This window comes from Symsagittifera roscoffensis, chromosome 7 (assembly GCF_963678635.1).
Source record: "Symsagittifera roscoffensis chromosome 7, txSymRosc1.1, whole genome shotgun sequence".
Classification (NCBI taxonomy): Eukaryota; Metazoa; Xenacoelomorpha; order Acoela; family Convolutidae; genus Symsagittifera; species Symsagittifera roscoffensis.
Window position 1 is genome coordinate 26,672,463 of NC_087068.1, and position 22,627 is coordinate 26,695,089.

The 22,627-nt window shown below is 33.1% G+C and overlaps 1 protein-coding gene across 1 annotated transcript; it reads right to left on the minus strand.

Annotated features, from left to right (window-relative positions):
* Positions 1–9,404: 9,404 nt before the first annotated feature.
* Positions 9,405–11,896, minus strand: LOC134851762 (uncharacterized). Its single transcript, XM_063867988.1, has 2 exons — positions 11,687–11,896; positions 9,405–10,364 (listed from the first exon to the last, which is right to left on the minus strand). Exons 1-2 carry the CDS (start codon positions 11,697–11,699, stop codon positions 9,583–9,585), a joined length of 795 nt encoding a protein of 264 aa, XP_063724058.1. The 5' UTR covers positions 11,700–11,896; the 3' UTR covers positions 9,405–9,582.
* Between the last annotated feature and the right edge of the window lie 10,731 nt (positions 11,897–22,627).

Below are 22,627 nucleotides of genomic sequence, written 5' to 3' on the forward strand. Positions count from 1 at the left end.
TCTTTATTGAAGATTTCGACAGCCATTTCCAATGTTAATACATTGTTTTTCCACATTTTTAATCAAAAACATGCAAAATTTAGTTTTATAAATGGTTAAAAATTGAACAAAAAAAATTATTTAATAGTTGTGCCAGAAATAATTTAGCGAGTTTTTGACAAAATGCTGAAACTGTTTTTTTCTTCTACAGAATATGAAAATTGTTTCAAATTTTTTCATGAAGCGTTAAATTTGTTTTTTTTTCTACAAAAAGCAAAAAGTGTTTCAATTTTTTTCAACAAGATGCAAAAAGATATACACTTTTTTCTACAAAATGTTAAAAGTGTTTTGATGAGATGCAAAAAGTGCAAAAAATCATCAAGTATTGGTACTTTTGTGCAAACTTTTAATGCTTTCTCTTTTATGCATGCAAGAAATCTTTTTTTAAATGTGCAGACGTTGCATCAAAAAATTTATTTTTGTTCTGCTTGTTTTCAAACTTTTGGTGTGTTTTACCTTGAACTTCTCATCTATTCTCACTGTTGAAAACTTTTTGTAAATACTAATTACTAGAGACGAAATAATTGACCACCAACAATTTTTTACAAAAAATTAAAAGCAAAGGGCTGTCAAGTATTGTGGAGGTTCTATATAGAACGCAGAGCTGATCGAGATTGGTGCGGTTGTCGTGCAGCTGGAGATTGAACCCCTCATCTTCGTCTAATGCAATAGAGTTTCTGGCTAATTCCATCTCCTCTTTTCAAGGAAAGAGGAAGTCGTTGACTGGTTGAGCCACTTATCTAGAGTCAGAAATCTCGGGGTAACTCATTCTCACATGTTCAGACACTTCGTCCATCAGTTGCTATGTTCCAAGTTGGTTCTATGTGATGGGTACTTGCATCATATGATGTTCGTTGAAATTCCCCACGCATCAGTTCCGTCATGTGTCAGACTTGGGTTGGGATGTCAATTCGTGCCAAAAAAAACTCCAGAGACTGTTTCTCGCAATTGTTTTTGTACTAGATGAGGCGAAAGTTCTACCGAGTACATAAAGTTGCTATTTTACTGTTTCGCGTTGTTCCAAGTTGGTTCTATGTGATGGGTACTTGCGTCATATGATGCTCGTTGAAATTCCCCATGCATCACTTACGTCATGTGTCAGGCTTGGGTTGGTAACTCAGATTTCAGCTTCGTCTGTTGTACATTGTCGTTTACGATCACATAAAACAGGTTCATTTTTGTTCTGATTGTCGTATCCAATCAGTGAACAAAATTATAACAAATTAAGCGCTTAAAACAAAGTGAGTGAAAAAAAAAACAAAAGAGGGAAATTGTAAAAATTAATTACCACAAGTTGTTTGCCGTAACAATAAGAAATATCGCCGATATAAAAAAAAACAAAGAAAAATTATAACATTTAGTATCTCTGCAAGTTTTCTAGACATGTCAATTGCAGTTGAAGTTTTAGTATATAATCAATGAGAAATAGTTAATTTTGAGAAGATATCAACTTTTTTATTTTGATGTAAATTTGAGAAGATAGCTTGAAGTTGATGAGTGTTTTTAAGCAAGTCTGTGAAGAAACCTATTCCAAAGCTGATCACGCAGGATTTTGTATTTTGAAATTCTTTAGAAAAATGGAGGGAATAATTATTTTGCTGGAGAGTTCTGACAAAACTTGAGAACTGGATTGGGAATAAAAAGAGTTTTCGATAAACTCTCACGCGACTTTTTGATCAATTTCAAATTTTCGAGAGTAAACAAAATTTCTTTCCTTGTCACGTTTAATTGAGCCGTAAGTTTAAAGCTTTGATACTCAATATTTGGTTCAAAATTAGGATCTTTGCTGAGTATATTTCTCTCAAAGAGACTTTTACTTAGGCGGATAACTCTATTTTTTAGGATGTAAACGCCCAAAGAATTGTGAAAAATGTAAGATTCAGCATCTATTTCAAAAATAATAAAACTCAATGGCATTTTTAAAAATTCATGTAGAACAACTCCGGGAAAAGCAAATGTTATTTGATAGACTTTTTTCAATAAATTGACTGAGGTTTTCAAAAATCATAATAAGCAGTTCACTTTAAAAACATGCTGGTTTCTGATTGGTTGATCTCGAACAAAAAATTTTTTTAAAAAGAATACTCGATTCTGATTGGTTGGTTTTTTCTTGTGCAATAGCAAATAAAACTCATTCCATTATTTTTTGTTTTATGTTTAAAGTAATCGCTGTTAATAATAACTTGGTATAACTACTTGAAATTTTTTCAAAGTTTCTGAACAGTTCAAATTAAGTATCAGGGATTTTTTAGATTTTGGGACATTTTAAATCTCCAATTTTGAAGGTACAACGAAGTTTTATTAAATATCGGTACAGGCTGAATCTCCCACTTTTTTCAGATGCTTTCACTCGTCAAGAATGAGAAAATGAAATGCGAGGACTGCAGTAAAATGTATGTTCGTCACAACGCTGCGCGAAATTGCACGAGTTGTGTGCCGACAGTTAACTCTTTTCGGAAACAAAATTTTCGTACTTACAATCAGGAGGAAAGAATTTTCATCCAAGCAACAAGCACGTAAATTCAAACCCAAAACCAACAAAATTTTCATTGTGTGAGAAAGAAATCCCAAGGAATTATTCGCTTTAACAATCTTGGAAAATGCGGAGGATAGGGAATAGCTACGAAATAAGCTGAGTTCTTGTCAACACTTCCTGACAGATACCAAGATAAAAAATTGAGGTCACAAGATATTCAGATTTCACCGTTCAAAACTAGATCCTAATCTAAATAATGAAAAATTGGTCAAGTCTTTGAAAAACTTGATTGTAGAGCAAAGTTCAACATTGCCTTGGGGTTTGCGTTATAAAATATAGAAACTGGCGAATATCGTTCATCCTACGCTCATGAGAAAAACATAGCCTTTGATGAAATTATGCTGACTTGACTACTCTAAAAAACAAGATCAAAAAGCGAGATATCATTGAAGTTTGTACACAAAAGAGATATAAAAAACAAATTTTGATTGAAGTTAATCAAGAATGTAACCATTTTTCCCGCCTAACTCAAAAACGTACCCATGGGATGTCCAGATTCAGTAAATCCCGAAGCAATTCTCCGAAAAAGTCAAGTAAACTGTTTGATATCGGACTCAGAGCGTCAGAGATACAATGACAACTTGTTTTTCCGAGCGCTTGCAGTTCATTCACTTGGAACAACTAATCTTGAATAACCCACCGCCAAGACCTTTAAAGGTTTTCTGGAAAAATTGGGTTGTGATCCGAAAGAATTTTGTGGATTTTATATGTATACTCTGTGAATAGTGGAAGATGTAGTAGACAAAAACATCTTTATCTACGATATCGACATTCAAGATGGAGGTAATATAAGAGAATTAGCTCGGAGAAATAACGGTAAAAACTATTATTGAAAACATGGCTATAGCAATTAGAACCAGCTACCGACAGTACTAAAAAGCAGCTATCGACTGAAACCTGAAGCATGCTTCTCCAAACTCTTGTCTTGATCCGTTTGGATTGTTCATCTCTATTTGTTCAACATATGTGCAATGCTTTATTATTATCCTTAGAAAAACAGATGAATTGGGCCTAAAAACAAGTATTTTTTCGTTGGAAACCCGAGTCGCCCAAAGAACTCAAACTAAACAGAGGTATAGTCAGTGTCAGAAATACTTTGAAACACAAGTCGTTATTTTTTTTGGTTCAGTACATCAAAAGTGAAGGAGAATTTTTCAAACATAACCTGTTCTTACCAACAGTTATATTTTGACTTAATTTAATACTTAACATTATTGTCCACCAGGGAAAAAATTCATGTTTTTTTTCAGTAATTCTTTTTTCTATATATTTTCTGTAAACTGCAACTCACTACCGTCACAAATTTGGGATATTAATTTAAGTCAACTAATCAATTGAGTAAAGGATACAAAGTAAAAACAAGAACAATGACTGATTTAGAGCTGAGACGAGGTAGTTGACGGTAATTAAATTGAAATTCAAAAGTTCAGTGCTGAGAGAGGAGGCAGTTGACGGTAGTTAAATTGAAAATAAATTGATTTTTAGTTTAGAGAAATGGGTACCTTCAACTCGATTGTGTGAGAATAATCAATTGAAATTGATTTTCTCTATTTGGTCTAGAGTTAGCTTAACTCAGATTTCAGCTTCGTCTGATGGAAGTAAGATATAAAAATTGTATCAAATCAGAAAAAAAAAGAACTATTTTAGAAACTTTTTAAACATTGTCGTTTCCGATCACAAAAAAACGTTCATTTTTGTTCTGATTGTCGTATCCAATCAGTGAACAAAATTATGTTTTAAGCGCCTAATTTGTCAAAATGAGTGAAAAAAACAATAGAGAGAAATTGCAAAAATTAATTACCGCAAGTTGTTTGCCGTAACAATAAGAAATATAGCCGATATAAAAAAAAACAAGAAAAAAATTATAACATTTAGCATCTCTGCAAGTTTTCTAGACATGTCAATTGCAGTTGACGTTTTTGTATATAATCAATGAGAAATTGTTAATTTTGAGAAGATAGTCAATTTTTTTATTTTGATGTAAGTTTGAGAAGATAGCTTGAAGTTGATGAGTTTTTTGAAGGGTTGTGATCCGAAACAATTTTGTGGATTTTCTATGTATATTCTGTGAATAATGGAAGATGTAGTAGACAAAAACATCTTTATCTACAATATCGACATTCAAGATGGAGGTAATGTAAGAGAATTAGCTCGGAGAAATAACGGTAAAAACTATTATTAAAAACATGGCTATAGCAATTAGAACCAGCTACCGACAGTACTAAAAAGCAGCTATCGACTGAAACCTGAAGCATGCTTCTCCAAACTCTTGTCTTGATCCGTTTGGATTGTTCATCTCTATTTGTTCAACATATCTGCAATGCTTTATTATTATCCTTAGAAAAACAGATGAATTGGGCCTAAAAACAAGTATTTTTTCGTTGGAAACCCGAGTCGCCCAAAGAGCTGAAACTAAACAGAGGTATAGTCAGTGTCAGAAATACTTTGAAACACAAGTCGTTATTTTTTTGGTTCAGTACATCAAAAGTGAAGGTGAATTTTTCAAACATAACCTGTTCTTACCAACAGTTAAATTTTGACTTAATTTAAAATTTAACATTATTGTCCACCAGGGAAAAAATTCATGTTTTTTTTCAGTAATTCTTTTTTCTATATATTTTCTGTAAACTGCAACTCACTACCGTCACATATTTGGGATATTAATTTAAGTCAACTAATCAATTGAGTAAAGGATACAAAGTAAAAACAAGAACAATGACTGATTTAGAGCTGAGACGAGGTAATTGACGGTAATTAAATTGAAATTCAAAAGTTCAGTGCTGAGAGAGGAGGCAGTTGACGGTAGTTAAATTGAAAATAAATTGATTTTTAGTTTAGAGAAACGGGTACCTTCAACTCGATTGTGTGAGAATAATCAATTGAAATTGATTTTCTTTTTTTTGGTCTAGAGTTAGCTTAACTCAGATTTCAGCTTCGTCTGATGAAATAAGATATAAAAATTGTATCAAATCAGAAAAAAAAGAACTATTTTAGAAACTTTTTTAACATTGTCGTTTCCGATCTCAAAAAAACGTTCTTTTTAGTTCTGATTGTCGTATCCAATCAGTGAACAAAATTATGTTTTAACCGCCTAATTTGTCAAAATGAGTGAAAAAAACAATAGAGGGAAATTGCAAAAAATAATTACCGCAAGTTGTTTGCCGTAACAATACGAAATATCGCCGATATAAAAAAAAACAAGAAAAAAATTATAACTTATAGCATCTCTGCAAGTTTTCTAGACATGTCAATTGCAGTTGAAGTTTTTGTATATAATCAATGAGAAATTGTTAATTTTGAGAAGATAGTCAACTTTTTTATTTTGATGTAAGTTTGAGAAGATAGCTTGAAGTTGATGAGTTTTTTGAAGGGTTGTGATCCGAAACAATTTTGTGGATTTTCTATGTATATTCTGTAAAAAGTGGAAGATGTAGTAGACAAAAACATCTTTATCTACAATATCGACATTCAAGATGGAGGTAATGTAAGAGAATTAGCTCGGAGAAATAACGGTTAAAACTATTATTGAAAACATGGCTATAGCAATTAGAACCAGCTACCGACAGTACTAAAAAGCAGCTATCGACTGAAACCTGAAGCATGGTTCTCCAAACTCTTGTCTTGATCCGTTTGGATTGTTCATCTCTATTTGTTCAACATATGTGCAATGCTTTATTATTATCCTTAGAAAAACAGATGAATTGGGCCTAAAAACAAGTATTTTTTCGTTGGAAACTCGAGTCGCCCAAAGAACTCAAACTAAACAAGGTATAGTCAGTGTTCGAAATACTTTGAAACACAAGTCATTATATTTTTGGTTCAGTACATCAAAAGTGAAGGAGAAACTTTCAAACATCACCTGTTCTTACCAACAGTTAAATATTGACTTAATTTAATATTTAACATTATTGTCCACCAGGGAAAAAATTCATGTTTTTTTTTCAGTAAATCTTTTTTCTATATATTTTCTGTAAACTGCAACTGACTACCGTCACATATTTGGGATATTAATTAAAGTCAACATGTTTTCAAAAGTAGACTGAAAAAAATTGTTTTTCAAATCTAATGAAGAAATTTGCGACGCTCTTTTTTGGCGTGATTACCGTTTTAATTGATAAATCTTTAACTGAATTGTCAACACAAATTTGGCGCTCCCACCTTAATATCTTACATTCTACAAAATTTACTTTTATAAGTTACAATGTTTTTATATTACTCTAGTTAACCTAAACTTTCAAAGTACCAGGTTGTTTTGATATTTACAACTGTTCACTTCTCGGTAAGCAAAGAAATTCAGCGAGCGATTTATCTTAAAAAGCGAGATGAATTAAGTTAGATAAAGCATTACTAGAAAATTATAAGCCAATTCAACTATTACTTTAACTCATTCAACATTATCTTGAAACTTCTTGATCTTCAGGAAAAGATAGGGGGGACGCTCCTTCCCTCAGGGATTCGACCCCCTGCCGACCCAGAGGTCCCCACTTGTACTATTTTGAGAAATCATTTTTGGTGACGGAACTAAAAAAATTTGAGGGGAGAGCGCGCGCTGAAAAAAAAACGAAATTTTTTTGGTAAAACTTAAAAAAATGCAAAAAATTGCCTATTTTGGCCTCTTTTTAAAATTTTGCCTGCGGTGCGGACAATTTGGGAAAAACCAAAGCATTTTAGTGCTTGGGAGGGCTGGGAATACCAATTTGGTCGATCGAAAACAAAGGTCGTCAGAATTTTTGAAATACCCCCCTCTCGAGAAAATCCTAGATCCGCCCTTGGTGAACTTCCTTAAATTTAAAGCAAGGTTTTTGTAAAAATGTGCCTCAAAATAAAAGTAGGTGTAGCTTGAGCAACTTAAAATTGAGTTTTTTTAATTTTGAATCACCTCAGCAAAGGCTTACTATAAATACTTAAGGTACTTTAACTGCACCCTTTGTTTTTTATTGCACGGGCTTAGTGTTTGAAGTGCCTAAGCTTGAGTGAAAAGCAAATGCAAACCTGTGTTGTTTTTTCCATTCTACTTTTTAATTACGGAACAATTAAAAAAATATTTTGTCAATTAAGGTTAGTTTTTGATGTTGTGCAAAAAAAAGGTAATCACTGAATATTAGCATGCGAAATCTAGTTAGCATGGAAATTGATTATGTAATTGATTTAAATTTTCTCTGTTCAGAAGGGGTGCAGGCTGATATATCCGTTTGCTCTGCTGCAAGGTCATTTGTCTGTCAGCTTTTCCAGCAGTAGTGGATATTTGAAGCGAAACTGTTCATCAGTTGATAAATCGAATCGGAATTTGTCTCCGATACACATGAGTAGGATTTGGTCCGGTACGTGTCCTTACTCAGCCACGACTGGAATGATGGTTTTCTTCTTATCTCTCGCATACTTCATTTCACCCATGCAATTACCACTCTTGGAGTAATCGCGCGAAATTCAACAAATGACATACTGGGAAGAATCCACAGCTTTTACCATCTCATCCAGAATTCCACCACCCTTATGCATGTGTTCCTGATCTATCCAGATATTTTCGACTCCACTGTTTCTCTGTTCTTTCAGAAGTTTCTGCGACACATGTTTCTGCTTATGGCAGTAGCTGTTCATAATATTGCTGTTCTCCGAGTATTTCATCTTTTGAACGGAAGCAGGTTTCGCAGGAACAGCCTTGATGGCAGGCCTGGTTTCGTTTCCAGGTAAAGACTTTTTGTTATCCTTTTCTGTTTGTGAAGCATTGAGCATCTTAAACACCTTAGGTAGTTGAGTGAGCTCCGAAAGGTCGACGTCAGGCGGGACGGAACTAGGTCCTTCAGCCCTCAAGGAGGGTCTCAAAGAAGGGGCGTCCAAAATTTCTCCGAGGTTAAATAGTCGAGTTAGAGTGTGCTCTTGTACATGATGTATCTTTTTCACGAATCCAGAAGTGTATGTAGAAGTTTTTCTCGTTGATCCGTCATCATACTTTTCAACTTTGACTCATCCGCCTGGCCCAGTGTATTCCTTAACGCGCGCAGGTGCTGAAAATTGCAAGCTAATTAGAAAAATGAGTTATTGAAAGTCCTTGGACTTACTAATTTTTTTAAATTGAAGTATCGATTTTCAATAATGGGTTTCTGTCTGCTTGCGCTTTCGCAAAAGCGCATAATGAAGGAAGTGTCTACCATTTTCACGGCATCTTGAAATTTAGAAGACCAACTTCCTCGAACTCACCCTGATAAAAAACTAGATTGATTTAATGGGGCAATTACAAATTTAAAGGGGCAATAGTACAAAGGACCCCCTTTTTACTATTCTGGGAAATCTATTTTGGTGACGGAACTTAAAAATTTTGAAGGGAGAGCGCGCGCTGAAAAAACGCAATTTGTTTGGTAAAAATTCCAAAAAGTGCAAAAAGTTGCCTAAATTGGGTTTTTTTCATAATTTTGCCTGCGGTGCAAAAAATTTTGCCAAAAACAGGGTTTTTTAGAGCTTTGGGAGAGCTGAGAATACCAATTTAGTCGATCGAAAACAAAGTCGTCCGAATTTTTGATATACCGCCCCCCCCCCCCCCCCCCCTCGAGAAAATCCTAGATCCGCCCCTGGTGATCTTCCTTAAATTTAAAGCAAGGTTTTTGTAAAAATTTGCCTCAAAATAGAAGTATGTGTAGCTTAAGTAACCTAAAATTGAGTTTTTTTTTGTTTTGAATCACCTCAGCAAAGGCTTACTATAAATACTTAGGGTACTTACACTGCAACCTTGTTTTATATTGCACGGGTTTGTTGTTTGAAGTGCCTAAGCTTGACTGAAAAGCAAATGCAAACCTGTGTTGTTATTTCCACTCTTGGCTGCTTTTCGGAACAATTAAAAAAAAACATTTTGTCATTTAAGGTTAGTTTTTGATGTTGTACAAAAAAGGTAATCACCAAATATTAGCATGCGAAATCTAGTTAGCATGGAAATTGATTATGTATTTGATTTAAGTTTTCTCTGTTCAGAAGGGGTGCAGGCTGATATATCCGTTTGCTCTGCTGCAAAGTCATTAGTCAGTCAATTTTTCCAGCAGTAGTGGAAAGTTGACGCGAAACTGTTCATCAGTTGATAAATCGAATCGGTATTTGTCTCCGATGCACATGAGTAGGATTTGGTCCGGTACGTATCCTTTCTCAGCCACGACTGGAATGATGGTTTTCTTCTTATCTCTCGCATATTTCATTTCACCCATGCAATTATCACTCTTGGAGTAATCGCGCGAAATGCAACAAATAACATACTGGGAAGAATCCACAGCTTTTACCATCTCATCCAGAATTCCACCGCCCTTATGCATGTGTTCCTGATCTATCCAGATATTTTCGACCCCACTGTTTCTCAGTTCTTTCAGAAGTTTCTGCGACACATGTTTCTGCTTATGGCAGTAGCTGATCATAATATTGCTGTTCTCCGAGTGTTTCAACTTTTGAACGGCAGCAGGTTTCGCAGGAACAGGCTTGATAGCAGGCCTGGCTTCCTTTCCAGTAATATATTTTTTGTCATCCTTTTCTGCCGGTGAAGCATTGCGCATCTTAATTACCACAGGTAGTTGAGTGAACTCCGAAAGGTCGAAATCAGGTGGGACGGAACTAGGTCCTGCAGCCCTCAAAGAAGGGACATACGAAGCGTCTCCGAGGTCAAATCGTCGAGTTACAGTGTGCTCTTGAACATGATGCACGTTGTTCACATCCCCAGAAGTGTATGTAGAAGTTTTTCTCGTTGATCCGTCATCATACTCTTCAACTTTGACTCTCCCGCCTGGCACAGTGTATTCTTTAACGCGCGCAGGTGCTGAAACTGGCAAGCTAATTAGAAAAAGCGAATTTATGAAAGTCCCTAGACTTATTAAAGCTTTTTTAAATGGAAGCATCGATTTTCAATAATGGATTTTTGGCTGCTTGCGCTTTCGCAAAATCGCATAATGAAGGAAGTGTCTACCATTTTCACGGCATCTTGCAATTTAGAAAACCAACTTCCTCGTACTCACCCGGACAAAAATATAGATTGAATTAAAGGGGCAATTAAAAATTTGGCTCTCAAACCTGGCAAGGGGGGTCCCCTTTGCCGCTATTTCATGACAACGATTTTAGCTTTAATCATGATTTTCTATGAAAAAAAAATTTTATAATGAAATAAATATAGAATCATGGCATGCGCAGGAAATCTTTGAGCGGAAGGGGGAATATTTTAGAAATCACGAAATCTATTTTCAGGACAGTAAAAATGATTAAGCCAGCTTTTATAAACGGCTTGAAATTATGCTAGAAATTAAGAAGTTGAAGGGCTTTTTCAGAAGGTTTTTATCAACAAAAAAAGTTTTTGTCACTCTTTCACTTTGAATTTCGTGTATATAGACACCGAAGCCTGATTTGTGGACCAACAGAAATAGCGTTGGTGGACCACAATGGTACCAATTGATGAAGCCTCGGGGAAAAATATTTGTTTGATTTCTTCTCACAAAAAATCTTCTCAACATGCTACTGTTCAAAAAGTTATTAATATTAGAGGACGAGGATAACAGAAAAAAGGTCCAAAAAATTGAAAGAGGAAGCTTATTTGATACATGTGAAAATAACAGGAAACGAATCATGGATCAAACAAAAGTTAATAGATGCTTCTCCACCAAAGAGAAGCATACGAATTCATAGTCTGGTGTATCTGCGGCGGCTCTAAAGGAAAGGTTAGAGTTGATGGGAAGGTTAGAGTTTTGGTATATTTTGTGCCAGTACCAGCACCTCGCACCAAAACAAATCTTATGAGCTCTTTGATTTACAGAACAAACTCCAGACTATTAACCCTAATTTCCAAGCAATAGGAAAATGGATTCTGGAGATATATAGTCCATTGGAAAGTATAGATGCGAAAGTCGTTTGGTGAAATACATGTGATTTCACAAAATTACAGGCCAACGGTGTCCGAAATTTATGCAGTAGGTCAATTTTCATTGAACGTGAACAAGAACTATATGAAAACAAGATTGTGAAGCCTGGAGTCAAAAATTGTCTGAAGAAAAAACCAACCCGAGCACAAATATTCCGTCACTTTCGTTACGAAAGCCGAAACGATTAGTCGACGGGAACAGGAAAAAGAGACCCATAGCTAATCCAGCTTACCTTTTCCAGCCATTTTGAAGGTTGGTAAACGATTTTTGAAATTACAATTCGGCGGAAAGAACTCTGCTGTTTCTAAAGGTAAGTTGGCTGTTTGTAAAATCTACGCCAATGTTTTTGTTTTATATACAAAAGTATGAGAAGCGCGCTTTCTCATCAAATATGGCTGTTGCTAAGAAAGAGTGTATATTTGGCTATTATTGTTAGAAAGATTCATATTTATAATATCAACTTTTTAATTGTAACAAAAAGTATTATGACAACGATAATGCAATAAAAGCATTTTTCATGATTTTATACCTCGGGTTAATCTTTTTGACAGTTCATTCACTGTTTAATTAGAAATGTTTTTGGTTACGATGATAAAATACTTCTACTATACCAAAAAACAAGCAACAATTCGACTATTTTTTGTCATGATGTCATTGATGAGCATATAACTCTTACCAGATGTGTTGTTTACATGTTTTCTTGTGTAATCTTTTGCTTTTCTTGTGTTTTCTGTTGTCTTGTGTAATCTTTTGCTTGTATACATCACAAGTGGCTGTTTACAATTTTGAAAAGGACTAATTTAGAAAACAATCATGAAATTTTGATCTGATTGTGTTTTCTAACGACAAGACTGCTCGTATCAGGAAAAGCCCTGAAGGCTCCGACTGCCCTTTATCAGTCAAAAAAATTAGTTGAAATGCTGAAAGTTGTATGTTTCTGATATAGAATAGATTAAAAATTGAAAAGCAAAAGAAAACTGCTGTCTTTTCATGTTTCAGTGTCTTACAAATTGAACAAGACTGCTCGTATCAGGGCAAAGCCCTGAATGTTCCGACTGCCTTTTAAGGTTTTTGGAGCAGTAATAACATTAAAAAATTAAATGAAAAATAAATGAATTTTTTTTTCTAAAATTTGATTTTTTTTATGAAAACCATCCCCCACACGCCATATAAAAAACCAAAGAATAGATTTCGCTCCTTGTAACAAATCAATTATGGCAAATAAGCTTCTTTCAACCAATTTGGAACAATTTCTAAGACGGATTAACTCTCCGCTTACGCGTTATAGTGCGAAATATATCGCGCTTTAATTGTCCCAAATTGACCAAAATGGCCATCTTTAAACCCCTGTAATTTTACGAAAAAAGATCACAGGGGAAATATCTTTTCAATTTTGAGCTCAGGACATTTCGAATGATAAAAAAAGTTCCGTCAAAAATGGCTAGTTGAAAAGTCGAAATTTGTCTGGAGAAAAAAAAACCCACCCCGAGCACAAATATTCCGTTACTTTCGTATCGAAAGTCGGAACAATTACTTTCGTATCGAAATTCGGAACAACAAAAAAAGAAAAAACAGGCTTTTAACTGGTTATTAAATGGTGTAGTAGGTGCATTTTCACAAGTGTACCCATGGTAAAAGATCGAGTTGATCTCTCATGAAATATTGCATCTGAAAATTAGCAAATACAGAGCAATCGGCATCTATGATTTATCAAATTGTCAATAACATTAAAGCAAAAACTGTAGCAATGAACTAGCATTGTTTACAGCCAAAATTGGAGTAATGAAAATATTGCAAAAAAAAATAAAGATCTTGACGATCTCGAACTTACTGCTTACGGGAGTTTCTACTGAATCATTACAAAAAACAAAGCGACGACCTGATTTCATTTTTTTTTCAATAATTTTGTCAACTATTCGAAACATTCAGTCGGAACATTCAGGGCCTCACCCTGATATACGAGCCACCGGTTCGAGGTCTGCGACTAATTTTTCGACTTTTTCGGACATGTCAATTCCGCGACCGAAAACCCATAGTCTGGACAGGGTTTTAAGTCGCGGACAAATTCTGGAAATATCGTATCTCGGTCGCAGCGGTCAAAAAATTAGTCGCGGCAAGGGCAAAAAATTAGTAGCAGCGCTCGAAAAATTATATGTGGCGGTCGAAAAATTACTCGCGGCGGTTAAGAAATTAGTCGCGGCCTGGGCAAAAAATTAGTCTAAGCGGTCAAACTAAATTTTCGACCACCGCGAATAATTTTTTTGACCACCGCGACCAACTTTCCTTCGGTCGTCCCGGTCGCAGTTAACATTCCTACAGTCGCGCCGGTCGCGGACGCATTGCCTCGGTCCGTAATGTCTGGAAATACCAAATTTTGGTCGAGGCGGTCTCAAAATGTCAATTTTTAGTCGCGCCAGTCAGGAAATACCAAAATTTGGTCGCGGCGGTCTGAAAATGTCCATTTTTAGTCGCGGCAGTCTGGAAATACCAAAACTTGGTCGCGGCGGTCTGAAAATGTCCATTTTTAGTCGCGGCAGTCTGGAAATACCAAAATTTGGAGGCCACCGTCTGATCATAAAACGGGCCTTCTTGTCATGTTTAGAAACTAAGCTACAAAATCAATTCAAGCAGTTGCTGTAGTTTTTGCAAAGAGAAACACTGGTCAATATAGAGGAAAATCATCTTCACATATCTATGAACGGTTCAGGTTACCTGCAATCTCAATGAGACCAGGAATCAGATCCGAAGCGTTTCATTTCTGAGCTTGTAGTTTAGCTGCTGATTTTATTTAGTTCGAGACGTTTTAGTGGTTTGATTGTGAGTGACCATTCACAAACAGTTACTATTAGAAGTATTTAATTGGAAAATTTCCGATGTTTTTAATTGGTCTTACTGGGAAAAAATTGAAAACTCGATTGTTCAGGTTAAAATGAAAAGAAGGCAAGTTGTTAATTAAGTTGTTAGATCTATGTTTGAGTTTTTTTTAATGTTGCAGACATAAGCTGTTTGGACAAGGTTGACTAAATGGCAATTTTTTTGTTCGTTTGATTGTCGCAGTTCTTTTTTACTAGACAGGTAAATGGTTAAGAGTAATCAACGTAGTAAAATCCCTAACACGTTAGTAGTATATGTGTGAGGCGATCAGGGGGGGGGGGGGCGTGGGTGCTGACCTCCATGTTTTAACATAGGCTATAGAGTATCCGGTCAGCAACCTATGTATTAACATAGGCTTTAGATTTCCCAATGTATTAAGATAGGGAATAAGTTTCCCAATGTATTACGATGGTAAGGTTTCAGTGTGATGGTAAAAAAACGAATTTTTTGGTTTTTGTGCGTAAATGTCTAGTTTTTTTGCAAAAATTCCGGCGCGCGTTATCTAATTGATAATTATTACTAGTTAATTAGGTGTAGATTAAAAAATTGAGGTTATCTATTTAGTTTTTTGGTACATGGTAAGTCAATGATAAGAGTTTTTGAGCAAAAACTTGGAGTTTTTGTCCCAAAAACTCAAAATTTTTCATAAAAACGATAAGTTTTGATGTAATTCGATCTATTTTATGGATAATCTTATTTTCTATCTACCTGAAACTGTGCTGAAACCTACTGGAATTTTAAAAAAGTCAAGGTTTTTGCAAAATTTCAGATCAATGATGGAAAATGAACAGTTAATTGCTAAAACTGATTGAAAATGAGATAAACTTTTCTGAAAAATTTATTCGATATTCGCTCAAATTCATTAAAATCTTCTTCATAACGGATGATTAAATCTCTGTTGCTTCTGCAACATAATTTTCACGATTTTCCGTAGAAATGTTCTATGTTTAAAGATTATTCTTACTTTCTGCTTATTACATGTTTTCGGTATTGAACACACTTTGCAAGAAAATTTAGTCAGAACTGGAGAATTTAGGAGGAAAATAGTATCAATTGAACGAACAATTTGCTGGCAAAGATGAAATTAGTACTGATACCGTCTGAATATTACGATGAAAATTGTAAATGTCTTCTACAAGGTTCCCTTGTTCAGTTGCTGCAGTAAACTATTTAAGCAACAATACAATTTTTGGGCCAATAACTATCACTTTTCTTGCAAAATAATTATTAAATAGCTTTTTATTCTTAATTTATGAGGGAAGCTTTCTCAAAAATATCCAAGTGAGAAAGAATCGGTGCTGGTTAAAACATTCAAAAACATTTAAAAAGAATATGAAAGTATTTTTACAATTTAAGAACAAATTAGGAGCAGCTCTATTAGTTATGATCTGAAAGCATCCGGAAAAACGCAAGGGAACTTAGTTCCTAACATCTACAATATCTAAAAACTTCTAAAAGAGTGCGTCTCAAAAATTTGATTTAGCAAAGGAAATGAAGGTGCAAACTGGAACAATTGTGTAATTTTTGGATTTTTATTAAGCAAAAAAACTGAAATGTAGATCTTGAAAGCAATTTTTTGATTTATGCTTCATGTATTTTCTTTCAAAAGATGTCGGATTGAGTTTACTTTACAAAAACTATCCTCAAAACATCTGATTTTTCATAAAATGTTACCTTTTATATCAAACGATATTAAACTTTTCTAATGAATTACACATAAATACAAATCTTTGACACATTTTATGTCGGATTTTTTCTCAAAATATGGTTTATAAGCTAAATTTTTTGTAAATTATTTCAAAACTATTAATGAATAAAATTGAGTTTCTATCTCATTTTCTCAGTTTTTGTTTCATCTTCTATCTATCAAAAAAATTCAATTTGAACAAAATTTTAGTTGAAAATTGAACTTTTAATGGAAAAATGTATCGTTTCAACGAACTTTCATTAATCCGAAGCTGAATTAAAAGCATGAATCATTTGCTAAACGTATTTAAATGATTTTCTCAACTTGATAATTTGATATTGCTGTTTCAAATCTGATTTTCTATGATAAAGTAAATTTTGGGTTGAGATTGATGATTAATATTATCTTGAAATTTTCAAAGGTTAGTACAAACATACATTTTTTCATGTTTTTCAGGTCAGTTATCAATTTTTTTTTACTGAAATTGTCAAAAAAACAGTAGAAAACTATTATTCTTAATAAATCAACCCACCATAGTTGCTTAATAATGCACTACTCTATGAACACTTTTATAATAGTTAAACAGGGAAAACTTTAAAATGACAACTAGGTACAACATTTCAATTAGTCGACGTTTTATAAATAATCAGATTTTTTTAAACAAAATTTCAACAAATACTTGAGCAATCATTAGCATATGCTATTCATTTTTTTCTACAAATATATCACAACGAAAACTCCGCAAGCATGCAACCGATGGAGTTTTTACTGTAGATAAAAGATTTTCGGATCGATTTCCATTGAAGTTTTCACAAAAATTTGAACTCAATTGTTGCTGGTTTGAACAAAAAACTGACCGATCAAGAAAAGAGATGAAAACACTGTATAATTCTTACTAGAGTTTTTTCAAATTTTTTGTACAGACTTTTCAGATTCAGTAAAAAGTTTTTTTATTAAAGAAGTAATTAATTACCTTCTCGTGGAGTGTTTTTCGAGACTGCTGAACACATAACTTATCATTCTGTTGACAATGCTTCTTCTTGAAATGATTGAAGAGTTCCTCGCTGCTATTTGTATAAAAGTTACAATTGGAACACTTTAAAACGTCACAGTGCTTACGATGTCTTGATGCGTTTTTACGTGTGTATTCTCTGCCACATTCAAGACATGCAACTCTTTCGTTTCTATTTAGTGACGGCATCTCAATAACTAAAGAAAAAAGTTGAGAATAAATGAGAGATCCAGAAAGTCCCAAAATTTTAGATACGAAGAGTTGAATAGCCTCGAAAAATGAATAAAAGTGAATAAAAACAGCAATTTTCTTAACCAATTGATTTTAACGTGACAAAAATTAGAAGGGATATGCTATTTAGCCTACCTGAAATAAAAATCATCGATGGAATTTCAAAAATATCGACCAATCAGAATCGAGCATTAATTATAAGGAAATTTTTTATCTTTTTTGATATCAACCAATCAGAATCGAGCTTCAATGGGCATGGAATATTCAACAAATTCAAAGTCAACCAATCAGAATTTGGCTTCATTTCTCATGGATTTTTCGATAGTTTTGATATCAAACAATCGAGCATTCCTTCACAGGTAATCTTGGTGATAATAACTAATCAGACTGAAGTATTCACAGATTTAAAAGTAATTTGTAGATCAGAACCAAAATATGTTTATGGAACTTCCCAATCAATCAGTTTTAATGAAATTTTGAAGATACTAACATATACAATTGACACCAAAGTAATGTTTTTTGTCTAGTTTATAGTATTTTTTCGATACTCAATTCAAATTTTGAAATTTCGGTCAAGATTTTTTCGATTTGTTCTGTTTCTAACCAGTGAAAAAAGAAATTGCCAAAGTATACATTTTCATCAATTATTTTGGTATACTGTAATATAAACAGCTGGAAGTATTTTAAACTTGGATAATCGATGAAAAGGTTTTCTGACAAATCTAGAATTTGTATTTGTATCAAATTCAAAACATTAATCGAAATGATATTCCTCATCTTCAATTTTTGTTTCATAGGCTCTTCCATTTTTTGGTTTTTTACTGACCGACCACTCAGTTTGTGTTAACTGTGCAAACATAAGCTGTTTGGACAAGGTTGACTAAATGGCAATTTTTTTGTTCGTTTGATTGTTGCAGTTCTTTTTTACTAGACAGGTAAATGGTTAAGAGTAATCAACGTAGTAAAATCCCTAACACGTTAGTAGTATATGTGTGAGGCGATCAGGGGGGGGGGCGTGGGTGCTGACCTCCATGTTTTAACATAGGCTATAGAGTATCCGGTCAGCAACCTATGTATTAACATAGGCTATAGATTTCCCAATGTATTAAGATAGGGAATAAGTTTCCCAATGTATTACGATGGTAAGGTTTCAGTGTGATGGTAACAAAACGAATTTTTTGGTTTTTGTGGGTAAATGTCTAGTTTTTTTTGCAAAAATTCCGGCGCGCGTTATCTAATTGATAATTATTACTAGTTAATTAGGTGTAGGTTGTAAAATTGAGGTTATCTATTTAGTTTTTTGGTACATGGTAAGTCAATGATAAGAGTTTTTGAGCAAAAACTTGGAGTTTTTGTCCCAAAAATTCAAAATTTTTCATAAAAACGATAAGTTTTGATGTAATTCGATCTATTTTATGGATATTCTTATTTTCTATCTACCTGGAACTGTGCTGAAACCTACTGGAATTTAAAAAAAGTCAAGGTTTTTGCAAAATATCAGATCAATGATGAAAAATGAACAGTTAATTGCTAAAACTGATTGAAAATGAGATAAACTTTTCTGAAAAATTTATTCGATATTTGCTCAAATTCATTAAAATCTTCTTCATAACGGATGATTAAATCTCTGTTGCTTCTGCAACATAATTTTCACGATTTTCCGTAGAAATGTTCTATGTTTAAAGGTTATTCTTACTTTCTGCTTAATACATGTTTTCGGTATTGAACACACTTTGCAAGAAAATTTAGTCAGAACTGGAGAATTTAGGAGGAAAATAGTATCAATTGAACAAACAATTTGCTGGCAAAGATGAAATTAGAACTGATACCGTCTGAATATTACGATAAAAATTGTAAATGTCTTCTAAAAGGTTCCCTTGTTCAGTTGCTGCAGTAAACTATTTAAGCAACAATACAATTTTTGGGCCAATAACTATCACTTTTCTTGCAAAATAATTATTAAATAGCTTTTTATTCTTAATTTATGAGGGAAGCTTTCTCAAAAATATCCAAGTGAGAAAGAATCGGTGCTGGTTAAAACATTCAAAAACATTTAAAAAGAATATGAAAGTATTTTTACAATTTAAGAACAAATTAGGAGCAGCTCTATAATAAAGTAAATTTTGGGTTGAAATTGATGATTATTATTATCTTGAAATTTTCAAAGGTTAGTACAAACATACATTTTTTCATGTTTTTCAGGTCAGTTATCAATTTTTTTTACTGAAATTGTCAAAAAAACAGTAGAAAACTATTATTCTTAATAAATCAACGCACCATAGTTGCTTAATAATGCACTACTCTATGAACACTTTTATAATAACTAAACAGGGAAAACTTTAAAATGACAACTAGGTACAACATTTCAATTAGTCGATATTTTATAAATAATCAGATTTTTTTAACAAAATTTCAACAAATACTTGAGCAATCATTAGCATATGCTATTCATTTTTTTCTACAAATATATCACAACGAAAACTCCGCAAGCATGCAACCGATGGAGTTTTTACTGTAGATAAAAGATTTTCGGATCGATTTCCATTGAAGTTTTCACAAAAATTTGAACTCAATTGTTGCTGGTTTGAACAAAAAACTGACCGATCAAGAAAAGTGATGAAAACACTGTATAATTTTTACTAGAGTTTTTTCAAATTTTTTGTACAGACTTTTCAGATTCAGTAAAAAATTTTATTCAAAGCATTTTCTCCTAAGTTTTTTTATTGAAGAAGTAATTAATTACCTTCTCGTGGAGTGTTTTTCGAGACTGCTGAACACATAACTTATCATTCTGTTGACAATGCTTCTTCTTGAAATGATTGAAGAGTTCCTCGCTGCTATTTGTATAAAAGTTACAATTGGAACACTTTAAAACGTCACAGTGCTTACGATGTCTTGATGCGTTTTTACGTGTGTATTCTCTGCCACATTCAAGACATGCAACTCTTTCGTTTCTATTTAGTGACGGCATCTCAATAACTAAAGAAAAAAGTTGAGAATAAATGAGAGATCCAGAAAGTCCCAAAATTTTAGATACGAAGAGTTGAATAGCCTCGAAAAATGAATAAAAGTGAATAAAAACAGCAATTTTCTTAACCAATTGATTTTAACGTGACAAAAATTAGAAGGGATATGCTATTTAGCCTACCTGAAATAAAAATCATCGATGGAATTTCAAAAGTATCGACCAATCAGAATCGAGCATTAATTATAAGGAAATTTTTTATCTTTTTTGATATCAACCAATCAGAATCGAGCTTCAATGGGCATGGAATATTCAACAAATTTAAAGTCAACCAATCAGAATTTGGCTTCATTTCTCATGGATTTTTCGATAGTTTTGATATCAAACAATCGAGCATTCCTTCACAGGTAATCTTGGTGATAATAACTAATCAGACTGAAGTATTCACAGATTTTAAAGTAATTTGTAGATCAGAACCAAAATATGTTTATGGAACTTCCCAATCAATCAGTTTTAATGAAATTTCGAAGATACTAACATATACAATTGACACCAAAGTAAGGTTTTTTGTCTAGTTTATAGTATTTTTTTGATACTCAATTCAAATTTTGAAATTTCGGTCAAAATTTTTTCGATTTGTTCTGTTTCTAACCAGTGAAAAAAGAAATTGCCAAAGTATACAATTTCATCAATTTTTTTGGTATACTGTAATATAAACAGCTGGAAGTATTTTAAACTTGGATAATCGATGAAAAGGTTTTCTGACAAATCTAGAATTTGTATTTGTATCAAATTCAAAACATTAATCGAAATGATATTACTCATCTTCAATTTTTGTTTCATAGGCTCTTCCATTTTTTTGTTTTTTACTGACCGACCACTCAGTTTGTGTTAACTCTTCTAAATAAAAACATTGTCGATAAATCTGGCAGTACTCTTCTTTTCTGAAATCTCCTCTACATCTTTTTAACAAAATTATTGAACTTTCTGTGTTTCTATTTAAGTTAAAACTAATGCAACCTCCATCAACATCATTTGTCCACCACTCTTTTAGTTTTGGTAGTAGTTCATTCTTAAAATATTAAAAATGTCCAATTCGGACATTGAAAACGCTTTTGATAGAAACATTTTTCAATGAAATAAACAAAGAAACTTGTACAAACTAAAATTGTTGTATCATTTTTAATTTTTTCTGGGTCGTAACAGTCATCATAAAACGTTTATCTCTTATTTAGAGTCTAGTAAGTTTTTTTGAAACTGATGCAGCCAATCAAAACCTTAAATTTCGGCAGATAAAAATGAAAAAAAAACAATGAAGTTTAGAAATTCGGAAAACAATGTTAATGTTTTCAACTAAATATACATGTTTGTTTTTAATTTTGTTCAAATAAGATAAAAATTACTGAAATTAATGAAAGCAGTAATTAAATAAGTTTTTTCATAATTTTTTTAACAAATACTGGGAAATCAATTGATAATTGATTAGTGTTTTAAGTCAATTTTGATTGAGTTGTATGTTTTGTCCGACTTTTCTTCAGTTATCCTAGCTCTAAATCAGCACTTCAATGAGAAAAAATATTCTTGAACCCAAAATACTTCAATTATTAAACATACAAAACATCACAAAGCGTGACTGAGTTTTACAATTATCAGCAAACAAAAAATCTCTCAAAATTTTGGACAAATTTTTGAATTCGTTCAAATATAGTTGTTTCATTGCTTCAATCTCTTTTCCAGTGAAGAGTCAAATCTGATCGTAAGGCGGCTTGTTCACATTGTACTTCTTGATTGTGAAACACACCCTCCTCTTGTTTTATGTTGCTATTTCATATACTCTGTTACAGATGTCGAGCTCCTGATCCATAGTTGAATCTTTGCCAGTTTTGGTTTCATATATAGGTACGAGTCCAAGGTTTTCAGCATCGTGAATAACGGCATTCCGGATTGCTGATATTGCTTCTCCTTCTTTTTCACTAAGACAGACTTGTTGAGACTTTTCAAATTGTCCCTAATCATTAATTTTTAATAGTTGATTTTTTGAAAATTCAATATAATTGGGAGTAGTGGTTTTTCTTGAGTACATTTTTGAAGAGCAAACTGATCAGATGAAGAGAAATGAGAAAAATGATTTTGAAATTTAATGAAAATGGAAAGAAACAATATGAGTCATTCAATCAAATAAAAGGAAATAGAAGAATAAATAGAGTTTTTCTGTGAAATTTCCAAATATAGAATTGTGTAGGTGTTAGTGTTCCAATATAAATCCACAATTGCCAGAAAAAATCATTGTTCCAGATGGCTGCAGCAATGTGTCAAGCTCTTCCCAGCTTTTATTCAGATTATTGACAAAATTGCTATTTATTTACGTTGCCAGTGACTTTTACGAAAAATATATAGTAACCCA